The sequence below is a fragment of the Cryptotermes secundus genome, unplaced genomic scaffold (genome assembly GCF_002891405.2).
Source record: "Cryptotermes secundus unplaced genomic scaffold, Csec_1.0 scaffold816, whole genome shotgun sequence".
NCBI classification, from domain to species: Eukaryota; Metazoa; Arthropoda; class Insecta; order Blattodea; family Kalotermitidae; genus Cryptotermes; species Cryptotermes secundus.
This window is the reverse complement of record NW_019724601.1, coordinates 3,133,476-3,152,729: the sequence shown is the minus strand read 5'-3', so window position 1 is coordinate 3,152,729 and position 19,254 is coordinate 3,133,476. Positions and strand designations below refer to the sequence as shown.

General features: G+C 42.8%; 1 protein-coding gene across 1 annotated transcript in view; it reads left to right on the top strand.

The window, feature by feature from the left end:
* The window catches only part of LOC111862481 (low-density lipoprotein receptor-related protein 2), a 340,196-nt gene that overhangs the window by 75,957 nt on the left and 244,985 nt on the right, over positions 1 to 19,254 (top strand). Inside the window, exon 2 of the mRNA XM_023847942.2 lies at positions 10,223 to 10,261. Coding sequence (XP_023703710.1) covers positions 10,223 to 10,261 — 39 coding nt within the window. The remainder of the gene's footprint in view (positions 1 to 10,222; positions 10,262 to 19,254) is intronic.

The following is a 19,254-nucleotide window of genomic DNA, read 5'->3' as shown; positions in this document are numbered from 1 at the left end:
TCCGGTCTATAAAACCGAGATTAACGGCCGAGGGTTCGATACTGTCTTCTGTTATGTGACGTCATGTAGCTGGAGGGTGTAGGTACAGACGTACAGAGGATCCTGCAGCCTTTATCTTCAGATACACCGAAGAGCGTAAGTTAATCTTAATATTCCTCTACGTAAACAAATCTGATATGCAAATGTAGGAATAATTAGAAACACGTGTATATTTTCATTTGCATATGCAACAATAGACGTGGTTTTGATTTGTGAATAGATTTGCTGACAATTTAAGAGTTCGTACCTACAAATAACTACATCACTACCACTATCTCCACAATTTACAGTTCGCTAGAGTACAGAGTCTAGTATTCTCAGTCTGTTACACTTTCTACTAGTCGTTTCATGGTAACGGCTTCTAACAGTGGAGATTTTTCAGTTTCCGCGCTCACTGCTCCAACCAACTCCCAGGCTGGCGGCCATCTCACACCAAACTCCTAGTCTTCTCTTCACATCCGGACTTTCAACTGGGCACTCTTGCAACTAACTCTTTTCTTCACAGCCTCCCGTACTGAGCTCTGCTCTCAATTAAATTTATCATGTGCTTATAACATCTCGGCAAGGACCACTCTATTGTTGGGTCCAACTGTTGCATTATTAAGAATCTGCTGCCTAGCAACGGGAACGTGTTTAATGATCCGTTGCCCAGAAACGGTCGCTGTTTACAGAGTCACTGCTTAAGAGCGGGTCCATGCGTCACAATATGGAAACCTTGAATTAAGTTCTTTACCACAAAACTGACTTGAAGGAGAAGAAGAAGAAGAAGAAGTAGAAATAAAAGTGGGACAAGAACGGTAATAAGAACAGCATGGCCATTCCCGAATTGTATTTCCCAGAACGAGCCTGCATGCAGCTAGGTAGGAAGTCCAAGGAGTTCAGATTAGATTCGTGACGTCTTCCGCGTAATCGAGGTGAAGGTTTATCCAGATTTTACTGGGAAAGTTTACACTCTAACTTGGTATCTGCATAATTAGTCCTCCCACAAACGCATATCAACTGCTGTGTAACACACCCTTCAGTCACACTAACCCCTACTTACACGACACTGCAAATTAATTCGTTTTTCAGTGTTGGAGTGTAATTTTGTGGACCCAACTAAAACCCTGCTTGTGCGTGGAGCCCATTTTGTTACAATTTAATTAAAAAAATCGCGTCGAGGACTTGTACTGCAGTTTATTGAATATATTGCTATATATGTTCGTTTGACTGCGACTAAATTAAACGGATAATGTGAATGCCCCAGGTTTCTGTCTTAGAACTGGGTTCATGCCCCGTACTATGTTGGGCTTCACTTTCTCACGGTGGTGAGACTACTCGTATGACACCGTGAAGTGTGGTAGAAGTTTATGGCCCTTTTTGGAGGAATGTACTGCCTCCGTCTTCAGAGTCGAACAGCAAGCTAAGCAACTCTGCTTTTTGCTTGCCTTATGTTTCTACCCTGAAGATGGAAGCGATATGTTCCTCACAAACGAGGCATACCCCAATTTAACTGGCCTTGCAACTAAGAAGACTTCACTGTTCTTAGCCTGGGCGTTGAGAATTTCAATTGGAATATTTAGCATTCAGTGTTGAGATGTGGTCCGGTCTAGAAAACCGAGATTAACGGCCGTGGGGATCCGTTGCGCAGACCACGCGACACTCTCTATCCGCTAACGTTGGCACTGACTTCGCCGACAAGCGGCGGTCGCTCGGTCGGTATACATCGCTTGCGGACTAAAGCCACGAAGTTCGTTTTTTTTGTTGAGGTGGTAGGATAAGTTTTTCTCACTGATCTAAGACGCTAAATAGGGACTATATTAAGGCCATAAGAGCTAATGTTTGTGAACGATGTATATCGTGCGTAGCATCGAAATACAGTAAACATTTGTAAAACCGGTTACAGTTAATCCGAATGTCGGATAATCCGGACCGAAATATGAATAATCCTGTTCGCAGTTGAGTACATTCTTTAAAAAGGCGCATGACAGGAAGGCAGATGAGTCACTTGTCTGTTCAGACAAAACTTGAGACAGTCTCTTCAAACCTGCATTGTTACGTTCAGAAACTAGTTACAACTTCTGAGTCTTATATCGATGAATAAATGTGTTGTCTTTTTATATTTTTTAAATAAAGGCTCTACAGTGATATTTTGTTATTTATTTTCATCAGTCCTACTTATTAAATTTTCCATTTCTAATTTTTTTTTTTTTTTGCCTTTTAAGGTTACCTTTTGCTTCACTAATCCGGATTATCGCTTAATTCGGATGTCCTGCCCCCAGTTGCTTTGTGTTATCGAGTGTTTATTGTACATAAGTGTGGACATTATGGAAAATATCACTAAACTGAAAGACACAGTGCAGTCCATTGCCTTGAAAGTTTCTTGAGCCGACCTCAATGGCCGCGCGGTCTAAAGCATGAACCGTCTTCGCTCGCTCGGTCGCTGGGATCGTGGGTTCGAATCCCACTTTATGCATGGATGTCTGTGTGAGTTTATTATGTGTTTATGATGTTCTGTGTGTAGGTTGCGGCCTTTCGACGGGCTGATCCCCTTTCCAAGGAATCCTACCGACTTTGTAAAAGATCAGTAAACTGAAAAAGCTGCCAGTGTTCAACAAATGGCTGTAGAGCCATAGATAGATAGTTAGAAAATTTTCTTGTCGGTGCGGCTTGAGTACAGGCATTGCGTCGTGTTTGTTGCGTTACATTTATATGAGCTGTACCGAAGAACGAAGTTGCAGTTTCCTTGTATGGGCAGGAAAGTTTGTACTGAAGTTACGGCATGTCGGAGTGACACAACGCCACCAGTTGCCAACTTGATCTACCGCGTCATCGAAGTAAAATGCGAGGGTGTGGGTTCGATTCCATAGCTGACCCCCAACAGCATATATTGGAAACTCGATTCTCTATGTATGTGTAGATTTGTTTCAAGACACTCATCAGGTGCTGTAGATCCTACGCAACGGCAGAAATAACGGAACAACTTCAGTTTAAAATTTTACTTTAATGGTAATTTGAAATTTTAAGCAAGATAATACGTCAATAATTTGCTTTCAGGTATACTAAAAAATTAAAAAGGATAATGCCTGCCCCTAAGAAAGCCCCGCATTCTGCGGCGTACACCCCTACGCCAGATAATAGTCAGAACAATTAAAAATATTATGTTTTATGCTACTTGGAATTTTATTTTTATTTTATAAAAGAAATATGTAATTTAAAAATAACAGTTAAACTTATAACGCAAAGAGAACGAAAATTTATGAGTGACGTATTCATGTAATGATCGCCTGATGATGACCCTACAGGGTCGAAACATATAACAATATTTCCACACAGTAAACGAATACTAATACTACCCTTTTGAACCTTCTTGATCTTTTTCAGTTTCTTAATTTCGTGTACACAGTCGGTACCGTCGGTACGACTAGGCTGTCGCAAGGTCGCTACCTACACACAGAAGAACACAAGCACAGAATATATGCACATAGACATCCATGCCTCGAGTGGGAAGAACCCACGATCCCAGTGTTCAAGCGGGCGAAAACGGTTCATGCCTTAGACCTCGCGGCCACTGTGACCGGCACTTCACGCCAGTTCTGAAGATAAAATTAAGACAGAGAGAAAAACCGGTCTTTGATATGAGGTTCTTATAGATAAGACTCTCCCGTATATGAAGCCGTGTAGCCTGATAGAAGTTCAGTCACATTACGGAGAAACGTACTGCTTTTATCTTCAGGATGGAAGTGTATGCCAGGCAAGTAGCAGGCAGCAAGCAGAGAAACCGGACTGCACGGAGTCATATGCCAGAAGGTACCACAGTTCTAAGAGGTGCTCTCTACTTTTCAGTCCCGAACATAATTATTTAAGGAGCCGGGGTAGCTCAGTCGGTATAGAGACCGGCTACGGGCTGGACGACCAAGGGTTCGTGTTTCGAGTCCCGGTGGGGTCAAGAATGTTCATTTCTCCATTTCGTCCACTCTGGCTCTGGGGCCCACCGAGCCTACTGGGTACCGAGGGCTCTTTCCTCGGGGGTAAAGCGGCCGGGGCATGAAGTTGATNGCTGGACGACCAAGGGTTCGTGTTTCGAGTCCCGGTGGGGTCAAGACTTTTCATTTCTCCATGTCGCCCACACTGGCTCTGGGGCCCACCCAGCCTACTACCCAATGGGTACCGACGGCTCTTTCCTCGGGGGTAAAGCGGCCGGGGCGTGAAGTTGATCGCTCACCTCCAACTAGTGCCGAGGTCAAGAATACGTGGATCTATATATCCACTCCCCCATTCGTCTTCATGGCGTAGTGCTTAGTTAAGCACAGGGACAATTTACTTATACATAATTATTTAAGAAATACATGGGCCCCTGGGGACAAGGAGTGTTTGCACCAGTTTCTGTAGCGTCTCTCTACTGCGACCCTGGTATCCTAGACACATGTAAAGCTTTACCATACCAGAACATGCGGTACACCGTACGAGGGCAGTTCTTTGAAAAAACTTAATATATATGGAAATTTCAAAATGTCGGTACACAGCTCATTGTGGTTGCTGGTGACGGGGATGCTCTGATGTCACGAGACAAAGGGACGCCGTCCGAAGAGTTCTGCTCCAATACAAAGCAACGATCTTAATCATATGCAAACGTTGGCGCTACTTTCAGCAAATATGGCAGACCATTGAAAACACTTGCTGTTAACGGCATCCCGGCATATCGGGGCTGCGGACTGCTTTGTGTCCACTGTGAGAACACCGTGGCGAGTTACGTCGTCATTAGAAGGGCACTATATTCTGTTTTCAAGGCACTTCATATATTCATACGCCGGGGGGAAATTCAGACATAACACAGACTTCTCTTAAGACGCACCTTGTCTCGTAGGGTGGAGGGTCTTATGTTTAGAACATTTCGATTCCTGTGTCATATTTGCACATGACTAATAATATTGGGTGGCCGCTTCTGTGGGCTAGTGGTCAAAGTTCCTGCTTGCAAATCCAAAGGTCCCGGGTTCGATTCCCATAGCTACCAGATTTTCTGAGAAGTAGTGTGTATGGAACGGGGTCCACTCAGCCTCGTGAGGATAATTGAGGCGATATTTCAAGGAAATAGCGGCTCCGGTCTAGAAAACTGAAATTAACTGCCGTGGGGATCCGTTGCGCTGACCACGCGACATCCTCTATCCGCTAACTTCGCTGACAAGCGGCGGTCGCTTGGTCGGTAGAGTTCGCTTGTTGACTACATGCTTACTACCTCCATTTCTACCCTACCTCCCCATCTCTTTCTGCATTTTTATTATTTTCCTCCCTCTCATTCCTTCGTTCCTTATTTATTTACAGTCTCTTTCTTCTTGTGTCATCGTCCATTTGTTTGCAGTTCCCTCCCTCTTCTTCCTTCGTTCGTCCTTTCCTTACCGTCTCTTCCTCCCTCCTTTTCTTGCTTCTTTCGTCTTGTATTTCTTTTTATTTCCCACCCCTTATTACATAGAGGATGGTCGCTGTAGCGCAGCCGAAACATTCGACTGCCTGGGACGGCAAAGTTTACAGACTTTGTCCTTTTATTTTTATTAAACTAGAATTAATTTGTACTGATGTTTTTATTTTCATATCGTGACCTTTGACTGGCAGTGAGCTCAACCTGTTAAGGAGCACCTAGGTATCTACGAAACATGTCGTCATACCCCACATACAAGACAGCAGTACAGTCACCATCATGAGAACTTCAACGTTTCGTATTCGTCTATTGATATTACATTCAAAACTTAGTTATGCTACATAAAATTTTGTAAGCGTGAGATGAGAGGTTACTGGTTACCATAGCAACGAGCAGTCGAGCGGCGTGAAGCTGCATGAACGTAAATTTATGTAATGGGTCGCGAACGAGAGAGCAGTCTTTTGTGTCACTGTTTCGTGTTTGTTTTGCGAATACTGATATTTTTATCTGGATATATGAAGTATTGTACACTGTATTAAAGAGGCGATTTACGATTGGATACTTGTGCGTATCATTCGTGGGAGATTGCGTTAAACTTCAGCCTCAAGTATCACTCGATAGTTTGTCGGTGATGGAAAGGAATAAGGGAGAAAGTGGATAGTTAATAGTGTGTGTGTGTGTGTGTGTGTGTGTGGCGAACCAACACATTTGTAGGCTCAGAAGGTTGACATAGGCTAAGAACAGAGCTTGCCAAATAACAATGTTAACTAATATGAACTGAGGGAGCCAGTTGAGAGTTGTGATCTGCGAAGGGGAGAAGAGATTGCAGTTGCAGCAGAGAATAAGAATTGAGGGAGTTTCCGGAGTTGGCTGTTGGCAGAAAAATTGAGAAAAAATGAAAAGAAAGGAATTATGCTGTGCAAAGAAGTCTTCATAGTGTTCTGCAGTTACAGCGATACTGTTATAAATCCGTTGCCAGGATACGACTACTGAAGACGGGGAGCACTAATGTGTGTAGCGGTGAACTATGAAGTGTGGATATACCAATAGCTCTGTAATTACATGTAGTCCTGATTGGTGTTTATAAGCGGTCAATAAATCCAATCCAAAACCCGTTAATAGTCACCCTTAAACGTGACACTGTATTTGTGTTCGTGAGGTGTTGGGTTCGAGTATAATTCGGGCTATCTTGATTGAGGTTCTTCGTGGTTTTCCTTAGCCCTTCCAGGCATATTCCGGGATATTAGTACCCTCAATTAGGCCACGACAGTTACGTTCTACATCCATTCCAACTCAACCATCATCACTCCATCAAATTCTGAAAGCGTCGTTAAATAACCCACAAAAATATGTACTCCAGATTGGAGTACAGTTTTCCCAATAAAACTGTAAGCATCGAACATGCTGCAGATTTAGGGTAACTATGGCCGCGCCACAGCTCAAGCGGGCCAGAAGTGGCCGCAGTACAAGGGACTTAGTCCCACCCCACTAGCAATAAAAAAATAATAGGGTAGCTATCCACGTGACTGCATCACGCTGTGTCAGGACTTGGAAAAGGCCAGAGCAATGAAACGTCACAGGCCTGCAGTGATCTTCACACATGCGCGAACCGGATCCATTACGCCATTAACTTTTGTTCATTCATTCATACAGGAATATGTCACACATGCTGTATCGCTCCGCAAAGAAGAAACAGTCCCCACAGCTGCGCAGGTCAATACTAAGCAACCTGAATAAATGCAACGGCTGCGGGCTGTACTTGCTTGGCTGATCGGACGAAGGAACAGTTTCATGTATGCGAAAAGGTCTGTATGATTAGATGCAGCACCTGCGCAGTAGCTACTGATTCCAGAAATTCACGTCCGTTCTTTTCGTTAAAACGTTTCAGTGGGTTTCTTCTGTTATTGGATCGATCTTCAGAAAACGCTACGTTCTGTAAGCATTCCAAGACGATTCCTTGGGAAGATGTCCATGGACCTGAACGCAAGACTATGAACGCTCAGCACACATTCATAACTTCGGCTTCCTCTCCGCTGGAAGAGCCCTCGGATTACCCTGAGCGTATTGCGCCTCAAGAGGAGAAGAAGGCCTGATCATGAATAGTGAATAAGTATTTGGTAGGAAGGGGGATTTGAAGAGAACAGCCCAACAAGTGGAAGGATCGGACGAGAAAAGCGGAAATCTCACCATGCCCAAACAGTTCGGCCCATTCTAGCAGAATGTAAAACTAATTTTAATCTGAATAGTAACCACTACACCATCCTGCTTCATCGAAATAAACGTTGCAGTTAGTAGTTTGTTTTATTTATTTGCTTCCCCCAGTGCATATTGGGTAGGAGGCTAGGTGGGCCCCAGAGCCGGCCTATTGGCTGTGGAGAAGATCAAAATCTTGCCCCTTAAGGGGATCGAAGCCCAGCCGTCGGTCACATAATCTGTCGCTATACCGACTGAGCCATCCCGACTCCTACTAACACCAAGACCAAGGCTACATTTAAACTGAATCAGATACACAAAATTTCACACTTTTTATTTTAAGAGTTTGTAATGTTGGTAGACAAGTAATATTCACGTCTCTTCTTTACTTAATTTGTTAGTTAAGATTCAGGAACAAAATTGTCTTGGAAGAAATATTAAAAAGTTTGTCTTTTATATTACTGCAACGGAACGTTATATGGAAGTGCTAAATTATAACGTTAATGAAAGCAACTCTCTCTCTCGCCCGGAGCACGACTTCTTGCTGTCTGGGTATCTGCTACAACCACTGGAACCTAATGCCATTATTTCGTACAATCAAATCCAGTCGCAGGAAGCCCAGATGAAAGCTGTAAGACTCCCACGGCTTCGCTTCTCTGTCTCTCAGCCCAACTGTTCTTGCTTGAAGACAAGAGAAACCTTTCATCTCACCGCTCCATTCCTACAGATTATTCTGCGATACAGTTTCACTGGGTAAATAAATCTGGCCTAAGTACTGTGCGGCATGTACTGTCTTCGCTCGCTTGGAAACCGGGATCATGGGTTCGAATCCCACTCAGGGCATGGATGTTTAGTTTGTGTGTGTGCGTTTTTCTGTGTTTGTGTACAGGTAGAGGCCTTGCGACGAGCTGATCACCCGCCCAAGGAGTCCTACCGAATGTGTAAGATCTAGAAAAACCTAAGTGAACGGAGAAGTTCATGGAGGTAGGCCTAGGCCCACTGGGGCTGTAGTGCCAAGGAAAAAAAAAGTATTGTGCTGTATACATGACAAATTTGAGGTTCTCACAGCCGTGACTATTAAGTGTAGTCTTCTGGAATGTGATGCTATTACGGACATTTCAGAGAACATACTGCTTCCATCTTCAGGGTCGAGAAATTAACCGATTAAATGCGCAACAACCATAGGAAATTCATCGTTCCTTTTCCTCTTTGCCACTAACTTCCTGGAATTATTATACGACCCTGAAGATGAAGGCAGTATTTCTCTCCCAAACATCAGTATGCTTCTACTGGTCTGCACGGAGTCACCGCCCAGAAGATATCTACTCTTACAGATATTTGTATGATTATATGAAAACGCACTAATTTACGGGACGTACTAGGTTCGAGTTTCGTCGAAGGAAGGCCAAGTGAAGGATTCCGTGGTTTTCCTCAGCCCCTCCAGGCAAAATATCAAGGCACTATCGCTTCCTCCTAAACCTTTACCAATTCATTATTCATTTATCATCGTTCATAGTGCAGATACTCACAACATAGTAAATTCTCTTCCCTCACTCCAATAGTAGGACTACGTTGAAATGTTCTGTTTTTCCTGCACATGTTCGAGTCGCTTCATTTTTTACATGACATTACATTACATTACAGAAAACTATCGACTGATTTACATAGACGCAATGCGAGAGGATCGGCAGTTACCCGGTTTGGTTTCTGGTTGAAGAACGGTTGTCTTCATGGAAATTGTTGCTCTTCTTCCTACACACATACGCACACTCACATTCATTCACAGTCACTCACGCACACTCACCCTCAGGCGCACAGACACAAGTTATTTCAAGCTCATGTATTCAATAGCATGAGATAAGGTAAAGGTAATGCTCTCCCTGTAACAGGCTATGGTGGCCCATAGGGTTGTGAGACGTCGAGGCTCGTACATTTTCTAGACAATCGGCTCACAGATGGCGGTGAAGTTGTTCTTTACCTTCAGGAAGATTCCTGGTACTCATTTCTGTTAGAGGCTGAGTTGACCCCAGGCCATAGAGCGGTTTGGAAGGATTAGATCAGTTGAAGAACTCCACCTCACAAGGAATCGAGCGCGCGACCTTCCGACTTGTAGCATTTTTTATTGCTAGTGGGGTGGGACTAAGTCCCTTGTACTGCGGCCACTTCTGGCCTATTGTACCAGCCCCAGATGATAGGTGAGGGTGATTGTGGAGCAATTGGTGGAATGAAGATTGGCAGGTAAACCGAAGTACTCGCTACCGTATGCCCTTCATTAGCGTAAAGTTAATTGAATTAATTGTAACCTAGCTACGGGGTACGCGGTATCGTAGTTGGTTGAGGCACTAGGCTACAAGCCGGAAGGTCGCCGGTTCGATTCCCGATGAAGTGGATTTTTAAAATTTACTTAATTCTTTGAGCTACAGTAGAAGATTGTGTAACAAGGATTGCTTGTCCTTACAGATTCTTATCACAGAATTTCCCAAGTATATTATTATTTGGATGAATTCTCCAAGAAGTACTTCAAAGACACAAATTACACATTTTTACATTTACATGGTAACTCGTTTATTTCATGTTGTCTCGTTTCTGTTTCAGGTCACGTGAACTGGACTTCGACTACAGTACAGAATTCAGGTACGAGCACATCAGAACATTTGTGTTTCACTGGGATGAACAAGTTACTAAGTTAGCTTTGAGGCACAATTACCCACTTCCGAAAGAAATCTCTGCTCATTCCGTACGTTGAGAAACATCGCTGGAAGCGTTTATCTTGTCTTTTCAGAATTTGTTGTTCCAGTAAACACATATATAGGAAGAGGAAATGCATTTCCTGTTGTTTTCAAACAACATAGAGACTGAACTCTAAGTTCCAATACCAACACACTGGAAGTTTTGCTTAAAAGCCTGGTATCTTGACCCTTTTACTTCTAAGTACGGAATTCATTTAAATATACAGGGTGATTCTAAATTATTGCCAGGGGTTTCCGTGGCCTATAATTTTGACACCGGAAACAACAAAATAAAACTGCTTACTGCACTTTGTAGGCATGGAGGTGAAGGCGGTTATGAACAACCTCCAGTCGTTTGTGATGTGCCAAACTGCAGAGAAGCTGGTCTAGGTGATTTTTGTGGTCTTCGAGGAAACGCTTTCTGGGTACGATCAACAACTTCCTGCGAAGTGCTCTGTCTTTCCGGTCCTTTTAGGTGCAGTACACTACCAGTCTCTTGAAATTGCTTTAACTAAAGTCGGATAGCATTATCTGAACGTGGAGCTTTTCCGTTTTGAGTTCTGTAACGACGTTGCGTTTTGATAACGGACTTTGTTTTCGTAAAACCGAAGTACACACTTTGCTTTCTTCTTGAACACTCGCAATTTGGAAGTATGACGTCATATTTTCTCTAAGATATGAGTGCGGCGAGTAGAACGTTCGACGAACAAAACTTTTTTAATTTCACTTTCATATTCCTTAAGCAGTTTTATTTAATTATTTCCGGTTGAAAAATTACATGCTATGGAATTTTGAATCACGTTGTATTTAAAGATTCTGTTCCTGCCTCGCGATATAAATCAAAATTAAATTTTACTCATTAACTTTAATGTAGAATACCAAATTTAATCAAACTTGTCATAGTAATTTCAGAAATATGAACAAGATAGAAGACTTCTCCATTAAAAGCTAATTTTACCCACTCATTGTACGGAGCGATGAGCTGGGAGTACTGTCTGTTTTAGTGTACAGATTACCTTAACATAGGCCTAGTGTCTATCAGAGATCACAGAATTTCGTAATTTCCTCACGGTATGAGTGCCCTACCCAGACAATAGATCGGTTCACCTTGTTTTCCCATCACTGCATGCTCTGTTTCCAGATTGATTACACGTTACAGTAGGAGAGAACTTAGCAGGAAACTTTACACAAAGTTCCGTGCCGTAGTATCCGGTTACCTTTATAAAATAAAGACTAGATTCACATAGAAATCCGTAACAATAGGCACTACCTTTCTTTATTTCCGGTGAACACAAAGAATTCAGAGGCACCTTGACCGCCTAGTTCTCTTGGTTCTGCACTGTTATCTATAACGGGACCTTGGTCCGGTCTAACGAGTCCAAGAAGCAGTGACCGCCAATTGGCCCAGAGTATTATGAATGAATTCATCGTTCAGTTTATATAAATGAAGTCTTAAAGACTTTTTTTATTTATTAATTAAAGACTGGGTAACCCAGAACTTAATTACAATTAAATCTCCTTGGATAACTAACGATTATATTTTTCTAAACCTAATATACTACATTTAAAGACTTTACAGTAATTTTCATTGGGTGTATTTTGGCGTGTTATTACGAGTATATAAGGAAAGAACCACTGGGAAGACCAAGGCGTAGGTGGGTGGACAATATTCAGATGGATCTTCGAGAGATAGGATGGGATGGTATGGATTGGATTGATCTGGCTCAGGATAGGGACCAGTGGAGGGCTCTTGTGAACACGGTAATGAACGATCGGGTTCCATACAATTCTGGGAAATTCTTGAGTAGCTGGAAAATTGGCGGCTCCTCCAGAAGGGCTCAGCTACATGAGTAAGTAAGTAAGTGATATACAATTCTTTTGGTATCCGTTGTAACACAACAACGAAACGGTCTAGGTCAGCATCACCTTAGCTACATGTTTCGGCTTTTAAAGCCATCATCAGGCAAATGAGGCACGGACCAAACAATTAATACCAAATAATACTACTACACCAATACAACGGGCCTCCAAGCAGTTAACTATTCATGTACAAGTCATGAATATACCGCTATTTGTCCTCTGGAATATAACAACAAGATTGCATCACTGACCTCGTAATATGAAACATTACATAAATAGTTTTTAACCATAATTTATTGTATAACTTTCGTTTTATAATAATTTTATTGTATTTTCATACCTTGTATTATTATAGTGTAACACAGTTGACAAGTAACCAGCTCTACTGTCACATTGAAATGCAGTTCAATAGTGTGTGAGTGCAATAACCATGTATTTGCCTGATGACGGCTTTAAAAGCCGAAACATATAGCTAAGGTGACTTTGACCTAGACCGTTTCGTTGTGTTACGACGGATCCCAATAAAGAATTGACTTCACAATAATTACTTTAAAATTAATTCGATAAGAAGACTGAGCTTTACGTGTTAATAACTTTTATATCGCTTCGCACCACAGTGAGCTCTGAAACCAAATGTCTGCGTGTGTTTACTTGAGGTCAGAGTCGTGAGGAAGGGAAATCCAGTGCACGTAAGAATAAGACGATTAATAGCTAAGGTTGGCAGAAATGGCGCACGTATACTCACTGGGAGCGTCACGCATTGTTGAGCTGTTGCTGTCCCAGATTGAAGTAATTTATTGATAACGCCAGTTCTGCAATGTATCGTCACCTTAATACTTAGTGGGTCTATCTCCACATTTCGTAACAAAGAAAACAAGAGTCTAATGTTAGAAACACGAAATGATGAATACATTTTTTATTGCTAGTGGGGTGGGAGTAAGTCCCTTGTACTGCGGCCACTTCTGGCCTATTGTACCAGCCCCAGATGATAGGTGAGGGTGATTGTGGAGCAATTGGTGGAATGAAGATTGGCAGGGGAAACCGAAGTACTCGGAGAAAACCTGCCCCAACGCCATTTTGTCCACCACAAATCCCACTTGACCAGACCCGGGATCGAACCCGGGCCGCCGCGGTGGGAAGCCAGCGACTAACCGCTTGAACTGTGGCGCGGCCATGAATACATTTAAAAAAGATAAAGTTGTCCCTATGCTTAACTAATTAAGCACTACACCATGAAGGCGTATGGAGGAGTAGGTGTATAGACGCACGTTTTCTTGACCTTGGTACTAGCTTGAGGTGAGTGGTCAGCTTAACGCCCCGACCGCTTTACCGCCGGTACCCATAGCCTGGATGGACTCCGGAATGGGTAGGGACGACATTGAGAAGTGAAAAATTGTTGCCCCCCACCGGGACTCGAATGCGGACCACTTTGGTCGTCCATCCTGTCGCCAGTAGCTATACCGACAGCGCTAACCAGGCTCCCCGTTAATATCACTAAAATTTATATAAAAATTATACTTCCCGTCGAATATTCCACGAGTATTACTTTTATAGTATATGTTGTAATACAGGGTGTTTCACGACTTTAGGGCATAACTGCAGGAGGTTTATATAAACATGTGTCCGATTTTGGACGGTTACGGAGTTATGACCTTTTTTCATTCCCGTACACGCCGTCGTGTGAACCGCGTCTGTCATCTGGCGGGTCGCTATTTTTAGCCAGCTACAGACAGGGCGTTCTCGTTATCTCGACACTTGAGAGCTACCTAAGGCGGGGTGGGTTGGTATGTACGCGCGCGGTTCACAATCGAGCGGCAGCCTGTGTTTCGGCCGGCGGTGGCGTTTTCGAAAATCAGCTTTAAGCACCAATAAATTCAAATTAAATGTAATTTCACGAAGTTAACTTTACATTCATACTTTAGATGTATCATGTATTGTGCTGGTTTATTATTTTTTTCCGTTTGTCAGTAATCGTTACCTTTTATTCTGAGTTTAAAACGGTCATAACTCCGTAACCGTCCAAAATCGGACACATGTTTATATGAACTTTTTTGTTCACAAAGACCTAGAAAATCACCTCCTGTAGTTATGCCCTAAAGTCGTGAAACACCCTGTATTTCAATTAAGGGACACAGTATAATTAATATTGGAGTTTTGGTTACGTAGTTTTGTAGACTTGCACGTGCTTGTAATATCATTAAAAAGTTTGGGGAAGAACTTGTCCTCTATAACTTCTCTCATATGCTTCCACAACAGCGCTCGACTGAAATGGAACGAGATTAAATTATGAACCTGTCTTTATCGGAGAATTCCTCCCTTCCCAAGAATGCATGATGTAAGTTAATAAAAATCCCTCCCCCTCAATATTTTGGAACTTCTTAATAAGGAAACGCTAATGGAAAGTAAGAATATAACGGCACATTGTCAGCTTGTGTGCGTATTATTGTTTTCTGGTAATATCACTTCTGTTTTTTCTGCATTGAATTTTTCTGAAAAGGAATTTTCCTGTCACAAGTTGGAAAGAATTATTTTCCTGTTGCTTCCACTTTGGAGCATAGAGCATCCGTGAAACGCTTCGTTTCACTTCAGTTTCTTAATCTTAGATAGTCGGTAGGATTCCTTGGACGGGAATCAGCCCGTCACAAGACCGCTACTTAACACAAAGACACAATGAATGCAAACAGACGTCTGTGCCTTGAGTGGGATTCGAACCGATGATCCCAGCGTTGGAGCTAGTGAAGACATTTCATGCCGTGGCCACCATTTACAGTTTATAAGAGGAATTAAAACAGCCGAAACAAAGCAAAACAGCTCTGCGGAAGAGGGTTGGATGTAGTGTTTTTAGGCGAAAGGAATTTGGAGCGATAGGTGAAAGTCCTAAGTACTCTGTTATATCCAGTGTTTCCTTGAATTTTACGAGTATTGAAATGTAGACCCGTGACTCGAAAATATTCTGACTTAGCCCAAACAGAACATACTTCTATAATTTATCTTCTGGAGCTCTCCCACTGCTGAGAGTAGTCGTCCCCCTCCCGTTCCCACGCAGCTAAACCGAACGGGTTAGCGCAGACGTCGTAACCCTCTAAACTCGTATTCGGGAGATGCTCGGTTCAAATCTCGGCCGCGACCTGACTTTTCTGTTTTCTTCAGTCTCTTCAGGAAAATTACACGATAATGCGTTGTATATCGGAAATGTAATGAAAATAGAATCGACAGTAATAACTTTCAAATGATGACGTAACGGGCCACGTCACTAAATCACGATGACACATTCACCGTCCCATAACAGATGAAGCATATCAGCGCGAATGAGGAAACGCTGTATTGACGGTTTCTGCCGCAGAAAAGGCGCTAGAACTTAAAACGTATGAGTAATGTTATGACTTAAGCGTTATATTTCATGAGATGTGAAGCCGTGTAGTCTGGTATGAATATATTGACGTTTCGGAAGAATATACTGCTTCCATCTTCAGGGTCGGGAAATAAACCAGACAAGTGGTAAGAGAAGGGGGCAAGATAAACTTGCTTGTTACCGGTTTGTCTCATTCTTCGACCTTCAAGGTTGAGGTAATTTGTTCCTCCGAAACGTCATTGAATTTCTAGCTACCTCCGTACCAGGAAGTAGCACATCTAAGGGGTGTGTTACGAAAACCGATCTTTACATAGGAAAAGTTGGGCCTAAAATAACGAGAGACAGTTGAGAGTTGTGGAGTTTGTATCATGTGCTATGCCGGGGATTTCCCAACGGTTTTCTAATTAACGGGTCTGTAATTGGTCAGTTGCTGTAAATATGTACACATCGACGTGACCACAGTTTTCCTTCCAGAAAACAAAACCTCTCGTCGTTACAGAGTAGTTGAAATCAAATATTTCAACCTTGGATTCAAGGGCGTTCATTGGGTCAGTTCATTAACTTTCCTTGCTGTTCTTTCCCGAGTTTCGAGAAAGCTTAGTATATATAAGCTTATGAGTTACTTGTGTCCCCAAATTCCAAATTTTTTAAAAATTTTACATTTTCACTAAACCTAATATAGACATTATGCCATTACAAGGCACCCCATGCTCTATACTTTTTAATTTCTTTTTTTTTTAATTCGCTTAGTGGGAGGGTGGAGTCCAACTGGGTCCACTCGGCACGGCGGCCACTGATTGGCCTATTGTACCTGCCCCGGGTGATTATGATGATGAAGAATTTTGTGGAATGAAGATTGGCAGGGGAAACCGAAGTACTCGGAGAAAAACCCGCCCCAGCGCCGCTTTGTCCACCACAAATCTCACTTGATCAGACGCGGGATCGAACCCGGGCCGCCGCGGTGGGAAGCCAGCGACTAACCGCTTGAGCTATGGCGCGGCCATTTTAATTTCTAACATTCTATGATTATGTCTCACGCGCGGATTTCTGAGGTGTGAGCGACATTAGCGCCATAATTTGCGGTCATGAAATTATGTACAGCAGGAGATAAAAAAAATAGTATGTAATTCTGTCCTGTGTGTAATACCTCGGTACGGATCGCGTACAAACCACCACCAATTGTTCAGTTGTTGCTTGTTAGGAATCTGTTGCCCAGCAGCGGGCGTTGTTTGCAGAGTCATTACTTAGCAACGGTTCTACATACTACAATATGTATATGTGATGTGGAATGGGTAAGTCGGTATAGCGACTAGGCTATTGGCTGGACGACCGGGAATTGAGAGTTCAATTCTTGACAGGGCAAGAAAATGTTCTCTTCTCCACAAAGACGAGACCGGCTCTGGGACCCATCCGGCCTCCTGTCCAATGAGTACGGGGACTGTTTCCCCGGGGATGTGAAGTTCACTCCATCTAATGCCGAGGTCAAGATTGATAAAGTATACCTCGAATCCCCATGCGCCGCCATGATGCTTAATTTATTAAGTGCGGGGTAACTGGAAGGAGAGGAGAGGAGAGGAGAGAAAATCGGAGCTGGAAGTTTAGTTTTACAAGGGCAGAATGAGTGGGAGAAAGTTATTTTCAACGCTCGACTCATTCGTCTTCCCAGAAGATGGAGACAGCAGGTTCCTCTGAATTGTTGGTAACCATTGCCAGGCTGCATGATGCCACATGTCAGAGGATAGTGCTCTTCGGCCACGAGAAGTTCATATCTCACATACTTAGTCATTAAGCGGCATATAAAAGCATCCCGTGTCGTCAGAGTTACCGAAATTAAAATAAATTCTACTGCATTTGAAATCAAGAATTCTTTCTTTTCTGCTATGATTTAAAAAAAAACTGTCCCTGTGCTTAACTAATTAAGCACTACGCCATGAAGGCGTATGGGGGAGTGGATGTATAGATCCAAGTTTTCTTAACCACGCCACTAGTTGGATGTGAGTGGTCAGTTTCAGTCCCGTTTGTTTTACCCCCAGGGGAAGCGCCCCCACACAGGTACTCGTTGACTAGGATGCTGGGTAGACCCCAGAGCCGGTCGGGACGCCGCGGAGAGGAGAAAACTCTTTCCCCTACCGGGACTCGAACTCCGACCCCTCGGCTGTCCTTCCCGTAGGCAGTCGCTGTCCCGACTCCAGTGTGAAATTATAGGCTGTATAAAAATATAAAAACATGTGTTCAGGTTATTTGCAGTGTCATTAAATGGATTAGGAAGCAATAGAAATGTTCACGTGGTTGCTACATGAACTGGAAACATGATCTGAAGTAACCCCCCCCCCACATCCCAACCCCAAAGAACATGCATAGGCGCCTGCACACACCAATTAGACTAACCCGTGCCACGAATGTGAAGGAGAAGTTGCAGACTAAGACCGGGGATTATATAACCAACCATCTACGTGGAACTGGGCCCCTCTTGAGGATCCGCCAATCGCTCAGCTACTCAAGAATTTCCCAGCATTTTATGGAACCCAAAGGTTCATCACCGTGTTCACAAGATCCCACTACTGGTCTCTGTCCTGAGCAACATCAATCCTGTGCATACTACTCCATCCTATCTCTTTTGTGATCCATTTTAATATTATGCTCCCACCTATGTCTTGGTATATACCCTGACCATCTAATCCTCCTTGACTTGATCATTCTAATTATACTGGGAGAAGAGTACAAGTTATGAAGCCCCTCATTATGCAGTTTTCTCCAACCTCCTGTCACTTCATCTGTCACCGAAGACAACAACATAAAAAACAATTACACTGGACGGAGTTGAAGTTTTCTGACTTCCGCAGCGATAACAGTAGTCCAGATGGGATAGATTTCCAAGCTGGGTTGACCGGATGATCTACAAGAAATCTACCAGACGATAGACAATATCAGGAAACACAATAATTATATTAATATACCACATTGACAGAATTTTAGATGATTTAAAATCTGTTTGTGTAGTGGATTTCGACTGTAGGACTCGAGTGTGTGTAGGAAGGCAGAACAAGCCGGAGCTGTCGGCTCTCAACATCAATACTCAGCACGCTTCATATAGTGAAATATTTAGACCAGAGAGACCGGGAACTTCCAGCTGGCGTTTCCGTAACTTATAATCCAGCAACGTCAGTTTAAATTAATGTCACTGCAGAGAAGTCGCTGCGAGGAGACATATGTGTTCAGAAACAATTTGGCACAAGAAATAATTTATTTTGCTTTCTGTCATTTATTTAAGCCATATCAATATCATGTGCTTCCTCTGTAAACGTTGACTTTTTCTTTTTTTGCTGCAACAAATAGACGATCAGTAGAATGAATTCTGCGCAACAGAATTCCTAACTGAACTTCTGTGAGAATCCCTGTTTGAATAAAAAGGATATTGACTGAGGGACTGATACCTAAACGATTAAATACTTTTTAAATTATTCATTACTCTATAACTGATCGATTGGTCAACTAAAAGATGGACAAAGAAGTGAGTGAATGACTACCACGTAACTGAATAACACGACAAAGACTGCCAAGAAGTGATAGAATGACTATCAAGGAATTGAATAATTCAACGAAGACTGGCAAATGGATGAGTGACTCCCAAGTAACTGAAATATTCAACAAAAATTGGCCCTGGGGTCGACTCAGCCTCTAACAGA